We start from the raw sequence: 13,183 nt of genomic DNA, 5'->3' as shown, positions 1-13,183 counted from the left end.
TATTGAAACGCAGAATCTGAGCCAGAATCGTTCAAACTGAAATGATGGCCAAGCTTACATGTAAGTCACGTCACCTCCTAGTGGCCTGGCATGCGTATTACATTTGAGTCATTTCAGCAACAGTAGTTGTTTTGATCATGCCCACGTGTTTCAAAAATCCCTTTTTGCTACGTTTTTGTCACGTAAATGTAACCTCATTTCCCAAATGTTCTGTGTTAATCCAAATGAAAAGGTATAGAACATTCCTGGGCACGCATTTCAAACATCTCACATCATTCTGCATGAACCAGGAAGTAGCATGCTCGCTATCAGGTACGCAGAAAACGTGCTTGCTTCCACATTTCTTAGAGGATTTCTATGTTTTTTTAACATTAAAGTCAGAATGGAAAAGCGATACAATACTGTCCTTGTGTTTCTAATGTCTCACGGCATTCTCCAGGAAGTAGCATGCTAAGTATCAGATGATCAGAAACTACCCCCCCCCCCCCAAAAAAATGTGGCACGTGTGTTTTCACCACTGTGGAGAATAGTCTAATCTTTGTGACAATGGAAAAGTGGTATGGTCCTTCCTGTGTCTTCCTAGCATTCTCCAGGAACCAGGAAGTAGCATGCTAACTATCAGATCACCAGAAAAATCTCCCCTAAATATGACTTTACAATGGTTTTTACTTTTCATAGAGGATTTTTTAAAATGGTTTTAAAATGTAAGCCGTCATGGGAAAGTGGTATAGTCCAGTTTAACATCTTATGTCAGTATCCAGGAACCAGGAAGTAGCATGCTAACTATCAGATCACCAGAAAAATCACCCCTAAATATGACTTTACAATGGTTTTTACTTTTCATAGAGGATTTTTTAAAATGGTTTTAAAATGTAAGCCGTCATGGGAAAGTGGTATAGTCCAGTTTAACATCTTATGTCAGTATCCAGGAACCAGGAAGTAGCATGCTAACTATCAGATCACCACAAAAATCACCCCTAAATATGACTTTACAGTACTTTTTACTTTTCATAGAGGATTTTTAAAAATGGTTTTAAAATGTAAGCTGTCATGGGAAAGTGGTATAGTCCAGTTTAACATATTATGTCAATATCCAGGAAGTAGCATGCTAACTATCAGATCACAACAAAATCAGTCTAAAACAGTACTTTCCAATTGTTCTGACTTGTATTTTTTGTCTTTTTGACATTTGAAAAAGATAATAAAGTCCACTTCTTGTGACCCTAACGACCCTTGTAATTCAGCAGGTCACAGGAAGTAGCATACTCGCTCTCAGATGACAAGGAAATCTTCCAAAATATGAGACTTGATTCCTGATTTGACATTTGTTACGGAATATTATGTGGTCTTTTTGACCAAAAAAAGTTCACTTTTGTTGAAAGTTTATTTTTCTCTTTTTGACATTTCCCCCGTTTATCAAAATGGTACAGCCCCCATCCTCATAATCATCATTTGTTAGCAAGTTAATTGGGCTTTAATATGGTTCATTGTGTCTTCTTTTGTTCATAATAACATGATTTGCTCTTCCACCATAAGCTAATTGGACATTTATTGCCATGCACTGCCTGGTTATTGTCAGAGCGTGCTGCTGATTGCACAAAGTGTAACTAGCCAAAATGCAATTGAACAAGCACAATTGACTTTTCGTAACAGGTCAGCCTTGGCGGAGGCCTTCTCTATTGAGGGCTATTCTACTGTAGCTTAAACAGTGGTGCCCTTGTACCTTTCTCACACACACACACACACACACACACACACTGCTTGCAGAAGTTTGCAGGCAAGTTGTCAAAAAATGCAACGTGCCTAAAAGAGATTAGAGGCAGTTGGGTAAATATTGAATATTCTGGAACAAATGAGACACTGTTTAGCAAAACAAGCCTGTTTCACAGCAGGGGGGGGGGGTATGTGCAGGGAAGGGTAGGCTGGGGGGGGGGGCACTGCAGCACTGTGCACGCTTCTTTTGTGTTTTTTTAGATAACCTAACTATTTCCCAGCTAACGTTCACAAGCATCTCCTTCTGTTATCTCCATTCGCCTCTACAACTTATCAAGCGCCAACAGAATGGAATGGTCTATAGTGTGTGTGTGTGTGTTGGGGGGGCGGGGGGGGGTAGGAGTGTGCGCGGCACAATGAGCTTGTTATCACGGTGACGCTCCAAAGAGAGCCTGAGGGGCGATGAAGGAGAAACATGCAGATTATTATCTCTTCATCAAAGTGGCACAAAAAACACCCAAAGCAGCCAAATGCCTTGCATGCCCTTACAGTGTGTGTGTGTGTGTGTGTGTGTGTGTGTCTGTGTGTGTGTGTGCATGCATGCATGTGTGTGTGATACATGTAAACAAGCAGTGTTGTACTAAAGCATGGCTGTGGGCTTTGAAATAAATAGCGGTAAGAAGCATGGGACCGACCCAAACGTATGTTGAATTTACTCCACCCCTGGCCCTCCTCTTGGTATGCCCCCCCTGCTGTGATTGGACACACTCCCAAGCGCTCCCGAGGACTTCCGTTATGCAAAAACTCCATCCATTTTATGTTGTAGAATTTAGCATCTATAACGAACTTCATTGCAACGACACGCTCATTAGTTATCATTAGCTTTTGTTTGCAGGGTTCATTCATTCAATCATTTTCTACCGCTTTTCCTCACAAGGGTCGCGGGGGTGCTGGAGCCTATCCCAGCTGTCTTCAGGTGAGCGGCAAGGTCCACCCTGGACTGGTGGCCAGCCAATCCCAGGGCACATATAGACAAACAACCATTCACACTCACATTCATACCTATGGACAATTTGGAGTGGCTAATTAACCTAGCATGTTTTTGGAATGTGGGAGGAAACCGGAGTACCCGGAGAAAACCCACGCATGCACGGGGAGAACATGCAAACTCCACACAGAGATGGCCGAGGGGGGAATCGAACTCGGGTCTCCTGGCTGTGAGGCCTGTATGCTAATCACTTGAACGCCGTGCAGAAAAAACACGGGCTAAAAAAGTATGTTTATTTCTTCACAACCTGCTAACAGGGCTGCACGGTGGAGAAGTGGTTGGCGTGCAGGAGCCTTAATGATGGGCACTGCTTGACTCTGGAACAGACGACAGATATGTGAACCCTCGCCGGATGTCTTTTTCTTGGTTTAATACTTCTTTTTACACTTGCGTGACAGTTAAAACAATCGTTACTTACTTTTCTCTACTTCTTTATTATTAGTAGTATTCTCTACTTCATTTATGCTTTACTATTTTTTGTCACAATTAAAAACATAATTATTTTCTGGTTTTACTACTTTTTGCGCCACTTGTAAATAGATAGAAACTTTAATCATCTTCAAGGAGAAACTATGTACAACTTTTTAAGAATTTTCTGGGTTTACACTGGGTTTTATTACTTTTACCCCCACTTGTTTAACAATACATTGCTGGTTTTACCTCTTATTTTTACGCTTGGAAAAAATTATTTCTGGTTGTACTTTTTAGATTTTGCGTTTTTTTTTGCAGTTAAACAGTTAAAATAATCTTTTGCTGGTTTTTATACCACTTATGTTTTACATAACAGTTAATTTTACTTTTTCTGCTGTACTACTTCTACTACTTCTACTTGTACTACTGTGGAGACCAGTAAGCGGTAACGGTTTTAAACTTCTTTTGACACTGGTATGCCATCTAAGCATGTTAGAATGTGACTTTAGACATTGTTTGTGAAGGGTTTTATAGCAGTTCTATGGTGGCCGCAGCTTGACCCTGGAACGGATTCATGTCATATGTTCCTATTATGTCCTATTTGGAAGATTTTCCAAGTGTATTTCATTTACACGAACGTAAAGACTTGTGACAAAAACCACTGATGTGTTGCGGTTGAAGTCCTCGTCGAGGTTGCCAACATTGTGGTCAGGCAGCACAAACATGGCGCGCACCCACCCACCTACCCACCCAGCCTCCACATTCACTTGCACGGTGCGTGCGCATGCATGAGCGTGCACGCGCCTGCCCAGGGTGGTGCGCCGCGGTCGGCGGTCTATAAACTCGTCGTCTCCGCCTCGCCGAGCTCCAGTCAACTTCCACGCCGGGTCGAAGAAGGAGCGCCGTAAAACTCGGCGTGGCTAAAAGCTAAGCGGAGCCTCGGCGAGGTGAAGCAGGGAGTCCTCCCCGTCCGTACACCGCCGGCACCGGGCTCGGAGCTCCAGGGCGAAGTCGGCGGCGGCGGCGTCGCGCTTGAACTCGGGCCGGGCGGAGAGGCGCTGCTCGGCGGGCATGGCTTCACCTCCGTGCGGCCACGGCAACTTCGACTCCGGCCTGGAAATCAAAACTCGCTCGGTGGAGCAGACGCTGATCCCGCTGGTGTCGCAGGTGAGTCCGTTTCTTTTCTTTAGTCGGCTTTCTTTGACTTTAGCGCACTTTCCGCACATGTTGGTACTTATTAGCCTGGGAATGGCAGGACCCCCGCCGACCCCCGCCGCCCCCCGCACACTTTTGTTGCTAGTTTGGCTGTTGTTGGGCAGAACCTGGAAGATTACATAACACGGTGTGCTTTTATCAACACCCCCCACCTTTACGACACATGTACTGGGTGTATACCCCTCTTTGTGTTGGTGTCGGCGCCAAAAGTTTCCTAAAAGTTTGCTCCCACTCCCACTTTTGGGTGGGAAGATCTCCATGAATGAATGAATGAATGGATGAATGAATGAATGGGTGCATACTGAGAGTCAAGCATTCCCATTCCATTTGTTCCTCCATATTTGTTTACAACTGCATATAAATGTCAGTATTGTCAGTACAGTACTGGTACTTCTATGTATTTCTATACAAAATACAGTGTGTAGTACGAGAAGCGGCGTTTTACCCTGAAGTATTGTGTGTTGACACACTGTCAGTGGGGAATGCTGGGAATCAAACCTTCACATTAACATGGGCCATCATGCATCACAAACCTGAGATTCAAGCATTTACAAGTGGAACCGTCACGCTTTGAAGCCTTAAAGTTAAAAGCTTTTTTTTTTTTAATTTTACCCAACTTTAATGCTAAGTGAAACAAACACATCTTTGTCTTTTCTGTGCGTTCTTTAAAATGGACGTTATTGGCCTGACGCTGTTGCAGTGTGGATGCTACAAGAGTGGCATTTGTTGTATAAACAAAATAAAAGCAATCATTAGCATTCGAAAAGCACAGATGCGGATTGATGAATGTTGTTATTATTATTGTGTGTTATTATGCTGCGAGTCCATCGTTCACACTTAAGATATCACATGTCAGAGTATTTAGCCAAAGGCTAATGCGTGACGGTGTTATGTGGAAAAAATATGTGAATGCTGGGAATCGAGCATTTGCACCAGTCAAAACAAATGCTAAGCATTCATTGAGAATATAAAAGTGAGCAAAAAAAATATAAATAGTAAAAAAATAAAGAGGCAACAAAATAAGACTAAATTAAGAAGCAGAGCTACAACGCCATCTGCTGCACGGAGGTGGAACCACACGCTCCATTCAACACCTACCCAGCTGGATTTCTTAGGATTTCTTGGTTCCCGTGTAAATGGTCTGTTGTCAACGGTCCCGCCTCCAGGTACACACACGTCACTGTGATTGGTCACGCCCCCCTGTGTGCATAGAAACACTTCCGGTTTGTGCCGCTAACCTTAGAGTAGCGATTTATCTTTTTAAAATGTGTTGGATCCCGAATCCGACTCGGCGGTCCGAAGTTTGAAGACGTCTCTTAATGGTAAGTAGCTTTAGCATTTCCAAATCTATTTGTGGCGGTCCAAATGACTCTGTGGGAAGCCCAGTCATATATGATGGGCCTTGTAAATGCTAATCAGGCCTTGTTGTGCTGGAGGCCACGGGGAGGCCAAAGGGGACCAGTGTGAATGCCCCCCCCTGCCCCCATTCTACTGGAAGACTCCACCCACCCCCGACCCCCCTTTGCTGAATGAAAAGGTCTCATTTTGCAGGTCAAAAGTGTAAAAAGGTGCAAGTCAGGTGAGGTGTTACCTGTGAGCTAAATCACATAAGAAGATTTATTTATTGCCGTTCATGCAGAGGCAGGCATTAAATCTGCTTTTATTTTAATCCTATTTACCCGCTGGTAAAATCACAGCGGCTGCTGAGCTATAAAACCCCCCCCACAAAAAATGCTTGTTGCTTCTGGCCTCTGTAAACTTTGCTTAAAGATGTATTATCACCTCCCACCTGTAGGGGGCCTCTTTTAAAATCTAATAATATATTTTATTCACTGTTGAGAAGTAAGGCACCAAGGACAGTCTGGGTTTTTTTTCTTCCTTAACCCCCCCCCCCTTCTGTCAGCATGTTCCCATAGCAACAGAGCTCTTCAACGGTGAAAAGAAACAATATTTCTCAAGGCCTGCTTTGCTGCGATGATGTCATCATATCGTTTTGCTGCTGTTGGGAGGTTGAAGTAGACTTTAGACCCGCCTACCGTGTGTTCTTACCATACGTTCATTTATTTGTGGAAGCCCGCCTCAAATAAATTGTCTGTTTGACCTAGTGAGTCCCATTAATATGGGGCTAACTCTGCTACTTGACATGCGTGAGAATAAAAAGAAGCAGCAAGAGGGATCGGTGTTGGGCGATATTTTATATACCGGTACACTGGGATGGATTCTTCCAATGATTTGTTATACCGGTATAACTGATACATGTAAACAAGCACAGCTGATTAATGATTAATTAATTAAGATTAATCATATGCTGTCATCATGAGGAGATGGGCAGTATTTACTGACTTAAACGGGTTGAAATGGCGATAAATACCGGTGAAAGTTGGCTAAATGTTTTCTTACAGAGCGTGAATGGAAGCTAGCAGGGGTTAGCTTAGTTTAGCACGCTAAGCGGTTGTGTGTGTGCGTGACTCGGCCTCAATGAGTATATTTATTTTCCCCGCGTGTTTTAAGGCTTTGATGGAAGGAACGTTTTGTAATGTTACAATGAAGACGTGCAAAAAATACGAGAAGCACTTTGAACGTACTATAGCTCGTCTTAGTCGTAAGTACACATTCGCCACAAACACGGAACTTCAAAATAATGTCTGGCTATACAAAACATCGTAATAACAAGCACGGGCGTTACAGTTGGTTGAAGATTTAGTAGCAACGTGTGCAGAGGCCGACATCCCATTAGAACAGTTAGCCAGATTGTTACCAATAAATACACGTGCTTTACAATTTGACACAAGTGTTTTTTTTTATTAAACTCTAAATATATAAATATCAAAATTCAGTATTGCTGCCCAAACTGTTGTAACAAACAGACTTTTACCCCAAATTCTCTATATCAGGTTGTCAAGGCCTGTGAAACGATTAAAATTTGTAATCAGATTAATCAGCTTTTAGATGAATTAACCATCACCATTAGCAACTATGTGTGAAATATGCACATTTTTACTGTATTTAATGAAGAGAAAGCTAGCTGACAGTTCAAAATGATATATATTTGTATGTATTAACGGCTCCAAATGAACTGAATATGTCAATCAAGCTTGAAGTCACGCCATTTAACGTCAATGTATTTGTCTTCCAGCATACTTCAATGTAGATAATGGTACATCCCAATGAAGAGTTACAAAGTGAGTGATATATGAATATGAATATCCTCTGTGTGTTTGTGTTATCTTCCTCATTCATACGCAATATAAAGCCGTTTTTGTGACGATCGGCATGTCCCTGAATGCAGCTCGCTTTCTTGTAACGACAAGGAGGAACCTTGACGCGTGTTTCCCGGTATGAATGGACTAGAGACGTGTGAGTTGGAGATGCACACAGTATATGGTGTTGAAGTTGTACTGCTGTTGTACTGCTGTTGTGTTCAGGTACCAATAAAGAAAGCAGTTTCCACCGTTCTTAAAGGTATCCTTCTGAAGGTGGAAACGGGGAGTAAAGGAGCAAGGTGGCGGCTAAAGAAGCTTGTTGTTGTTGTGTATGATTAGATGTCTATCTGAGAGGAAATGAGAAAAGCCGCCGCTGCTCATGTCGGGGCTTTGCTATCCCGTGTTGATATTCCCGAGCCTCGTTATCGGCCTCACTCCCGCTGCGGTGTAATTATGAACACGCCCATCGCTGTTCTATTCAAGCATGTTCACTACTTTTATTGATTCTTTCCATTTCCCCTTTTGCACTTCCTGTCTGGCTTCCCCTGAACCACATGACCACTTTTCACTTCATCTCATTTACAACACCGAGGAGGCCTTTATGGAGCGTCGCCTCGGGCGAGGAAGTGGCTAATGTGCTTGACTCCCCCCTTCCTCCCCCGATCACCACATCTCCATACCAATGGCGGGCACCAGCTGTGATGCAATAAGCCTCCACGTGGAGAGAAAGAACGTTCCAGTGTGTCTACCTGCCCGCCTGCAGGCCAATTAGAGCTAATCTGGAGCTGGTGGAACACGAGGAGAAAGCACGGTGGTCTTCCAGCTTTGGAACGCTAAAGTCTTTTGCGTAAAGGTGCACACTTTGATCGGATCGTTTTAAACGCTTCTGACACTTAAGCCTCGTGATTAAATCGCTTGTTTTTCCTGCACGGATAAGCCAGGATTTTTTTTTTTTTTTTTTTGTGCAGGGATTTTCTGCAATAATTGGGCCCTCCCGTCCAAGTTTGTTAGCTCAGTCAAGCTTCCAGGGGTTTGTGTTCTGCCAGGCTGCTTGTTTATGTTATTGCATATTTTTACACCCAAACAAAAAAGCTCACTGCCACATTTGAAAGGATGCAATTTGCTCGCAGAATTAGACGCTTTTCGCTTCGGAAGTGCAGAGTAAGCACGGAAATCATCCTCTTATGTCGTGTTGTGTTTCCAAAAAGCATTCAACTTATTCCTGTTTCATTATTTCTTGGAATAATCACCGATATTTCCATGCAGGACTGCAATCTATCTGTGGTGGGGGTAAATTATGACTCATGAAAATGTTTACAACGACTTTTACATGGGAGGTCACAGCAGGGAGCTGCTGCTCGTTGAGAGGAGCAACGCCTTCTTTCTTGTTGCTGTCTCCAAATGTGTCCGAAAGGAAAAATGCTCTGTCTTATGCAGTCATACTGTGTGTGTGTGTGTGTGTGTGTGTGTGTGTGTGGAATGTGAGCTTGTTTGCTCGGGGTCAACAGAAACTACATGGATGTGCGGCGGCGTCGGCGTGCAGGCGTCATGTGTCAGTATCGCAGCTCATTGGCCCAGTCGGTCGGCGCCAAGCACCATGTTTACATCTGGGTAGTTGACTTCAGGTCCTGATGTTGTGATGGCGAAACCCTTGGTCTGACCTGAATGCTTTTGTTTTTGCCGTTTCTGTGTTGACATCACCGTCCCATATGTACAGTATGGTTGATGTGAGAGTGGAAATGTAAAACATTCCATGCCAAATTACTCTTCTTCTTGCTGGTGGAATGATGTGTTGACATGTGTTGGCTAAAAACATGACGGTAATCCGTCGTTCATTGCAGTCGACTGGTTGCAGTCACGACCGATTTCCCGTAAAGGAGGATTCCTTATTTATAAAAGCAATATTTTGGTACTTGGAGCATAGAAAACCTGTTTATGACCTTCTATTTTTTTTTTTTGGTCCTGTCCAGCCATTGGGGCAGATAGTATTATTGATCTAAATACATGCTGAACAGATTTAAATGAATAATTACTGCTGACTACGATGTCTAAATTATGCCTTGGGTACCCTGAAGCGGATGGTTGTCATGAATTGGTTTGCACTTTTTGATCATTTTTCCATTAGCACAAAAATAAGCTTTTGATTCCTGTCGTGAATGGCGTGCAGCTCATCGCACCTGACCAGTGTGTTCCTCTCCCTCGCTGCCATCGATTCTCTGTTTTGGTGCTGATAAAAGACTCCCTCTCACTTGTGCTTCCATTGACTCTTCCAAGGCGCTGCAAGGAGGCTAACTTCAGGGTGAGAAGTGCTTATCTCACCTTCTGCTGGATGCATCTGTGAACCTCAAAGTGGCATCATCTAATCTCTTACCAGCTCATGTTGGCTTTATGGACGCATGCATGCCACCCCAAGTGGTACCTGCACCCGCATTGGTAAATTAGTCCACCTCACGAATGAGATAAGGTCTCCTCCGTCCATGAAGCATTGGTTCTCCGTGTCCTCTGTGTGAACGGGGCCCCCAGAGCCGGCGCGGGCTAATAATAGTGAAGGATCCTTGTCAAGTATCGAGTGGCTGACTCGATGTGGCGTTTCCTTTGGGATTTGTTTCAGGCAGCCGCAGTGTGGGAAAAGAAAAGGTTTTTTCATTGTGGCGCTGGCCGCCACAGCGAGGTGGATATCGGTGGAAAGAAGTACAATGAAGTGATTTACTGCCTTTCCGGCTGCTTAACGAGGTGGACTACTGAGAGGGCAGGTCTGTACACAACACTGGAACTGAGCAATATTCATATGTAGCAGTTCTTTCTATAAATCCCACATATCCTGTAATTTCATATTTTCTGTGATATTTTTGCCATTGAAAATGAATGGGCAATTTATTTGGGGCCCCCTACTGGTGGTAAATCATTTTGCATTTTCCATTACTGAAACGTTCCTGCTTAGTCGGCGACATTCCAAAAATATAATTTAACAATCGGTAAAAAACTGCAGTCATAAGACAAGAATAAAGTCAAAACATAAAAAAAGATAAACAGCACAGCAAAAAAAATATAAATTGTAATAAGTTGTAAATTAATCATAGAAAAATTTTAGTAGCATAAAGCTGACAAATGAAAGAAAAATATTTTTATAAGTCATAATATGAGAAACAAACAAAACAATGAACAAAGTTTACATTTTGGTTGGGGAAAAAGTTATAATATTATGAGAATAAAGTCAAAATATTCAGGAAAATTTTAATGTTATAAGAAACTTTACATATAAGTATATATTTATACGTAGTATAAAGTTGGACTATTTGTAAAATGATTCATTTATAAAAATGCAACAGCAGAAAAAACAGCAACAATTGATGAATCATGATTAATTAATTTGAAACCTGTTATTGATCTGATTGCACAATGTAATCATTTGACATCCCATATAGATATAATTGATTAACCATGATTAATTTGAAAACAGTGATTAATCTGATTGAACATTTTAATCATTTGACAGCCCTAATGTATACTGGAGGGGTTGCTGGTTTGATTGTCAGTCCTTGCGTAATCGAACATTTAAACACTTACATTTCAACAATCCATCTCCATCAACAATTCATCCATCTCCATTTTTACATTTTGATATTTCAAATTTTGCTGATTGTTAACCAGCAGGACATATTTAAAAGCAATTTTCCATAATTCTATATTTTTCTATTTTTACCATTGAAAATTAATTAATTGACGTTTACCCAATGTCGCCCCCCGTTGGAGGAAATGAATTGTACAATTAACATTACATGTAACATGACGCTTATTGTGTGTATGGCGTCATGGCGCGGGTCTAAAAGTGGTCACCCTGACCATTGCTGGTTGATCCTCATCCAGTGAATAGATGTCAATACGATCCAGCCCTCAAGTGGAGGCCGTTGAGTCACGGCGAACCGAGCACAAACCAAACACCACATCCAAATCCCAGCCTGTCCCCCAGCCTGTCCCCCCTTTGTGTCGTCCAGCCATCAGATTGTGAAGAGTGTCCTGGGTGTTGACACACAGGAAGTGATCTCTATCAGCGAGGATGCGGTGCCTAATGTAGCGTGATGCTCCTTCCTTTCTTTCCATTTGAGTCCGGCTTCAATGGAAGCGGATGAAGACAAAAAGGCCCGTCAGACGGATGAAGACGCCAAGCGAAGAGCGAGGCCGCGTGGCTTTGATGGTGGCCCCTCCGAAAGAACACACGTACGACGCTCAGTATTGCCGGGACAAAGATCCTGGCAGGGTGGGACGGCCCACTTTGTACTCCTACAATGCTCTTATCAGTGACTGATGGCTGGGATTGAGGGCGCTTTAGGATGCCCGCTGCCTTCAGAGTCCGTGGGGAATTTGTGTCTCATTCATTCTAACAAATATTTTGTGAGGTTGTTTCTTTTCCAGGTGGTTTTTGTGAGGGTTGAGGTCAGGGCTCTTCTACTTTGTACCCCTTAAAGGAAAACTACACTTGTTTTTGGAATGTTGTCCATCATCCTTAATCCTTATGTGAGATATTTCATATAAACATCTCCAAATGCTCCATGTCCATATGTGATAAGAATATTAACCAAGCTACAACGACACTGTCAGATGAGATGAGATGAGATTTGATGGAGATACTTTATTGATCTCCAAGAGAAAGTCCCATTTCCAGCAGCTCTGCAAACATGTCATAATGAACAGTGGAGCAGGACAGTGATAGTAATCTGCCAGTGAGACTGCTCTTCTGTCAGGAGACGATGCTCTGCATGGGATGATGTTGGTTGTCCATGATGATGCAAAGGAGCTTCATGAGTGTCCTTTGCCCTGATGCCGAGAATCTATGTTGATAGTCCAGTCCGGTTTATCATCCAGATGCACTCCTAGGTGTCGATCCCACGATGGCCGTGTCATCGGCCTACTTCTTTATATGGTAGAGCTGGGTAGTAGAGTATGGGTCGTTTCAGGTACTGCAGTCTGCCAGTCAGGTAGCCCGTGATCCTACTCCCATCTGTTAGTTTGTCCCAAAATGTAATCCTCACAGCACCATCGTTATTATTAACAGTATTACGCCCATCGAACTACGTTACTGGCGCATGGACACCAGTACTAGCTAGGTACTAGCTTTATCTAGTTGTCAGCGTCACGCTACATAAGGCTACATATGTTTTTATGTAGGTATAGATATTCTATACGTTTCTATATTGCTGTGGGAAATCAATGCCCCAAGTACTTTGAAGTTCCTATAATATTTCAAATGGCCAAAGTATTGTAGTATTACATGTTGCCATGATTGTACCTGTGTATAAACTATGAAACCGTGTTTTAACGGCAGTCTTTGTAGGCGGCATAGTTTGATCTATTTTTAGCTGTTTTTATATCTTTATCACGCACAGAAAATAGAAAGATAGACCAAATTGAGTGTAATGGAGTATAATGTGTTATATTACTACATTTTGTAAAACTCATATTTATACATGTTTTAAGCTTTTTTATTTGCATTTTAAATCGGGACACTTTGCTTCATAGCAAATGTATTTTATTGTGGATTTCTACATTGAATTTCCCGAGGACTGAAATGGCACCATAAGGGGTTCAAACAAGT

The 13,183-nt window shown here is 42.5% G+C and overlaps 1 protein-coding gene across 2 annotated transcripts in view; it reads left to right on the top strand.

Annotated features, from left to right (window-relative positions):
* Positions 1 to 3,974: 3,974 nt before the first annotated feature.
* Positions 3,975 to 13,183, top strand: part of ctnnal1 (catenin (cadherin-associated protein), alpha-like 1) — a 34,137-nt gene continuing 24,928 nt past the window's right edge. For both annotated transcript variants that reach the window (XM_078791836.1, XM_078791835.1), the window contains exon 1: positions 3,975 to 4,339. In XM_078791836.1, the coding sequence (XP_078647962.1) occupies positions 4,244 to 4,339 (96 nt within the window). In that variant the 5' untranslated portion in view covers positions 3,975 to 4,243. The remainder of the gene's footprint in view (positions 4,340 to 13,183) is intronic.

This window comes from Doryrhamphus excisus, linkage group LG7 (genome assembly GCF_037039965.1).
Source record: "Doryrhamphus excisus strain RoL-2023G ecotype Guam linkage group LG7, RoL_Dexc_Guam_v1.1, whole genome shotgun sequence".
Taxonomy (NCBI): Eukaryota; Metazoa; Chordata; class Actinopteri; order Syngnathiformes; family Syngnathidae; genus Doryrhamphus; species Doryrhamphus excisus.
Note: the sequence above shows the minus strand (reverse complement) of the source record. Positions and strands in the feature narration are given on the sequence as shown.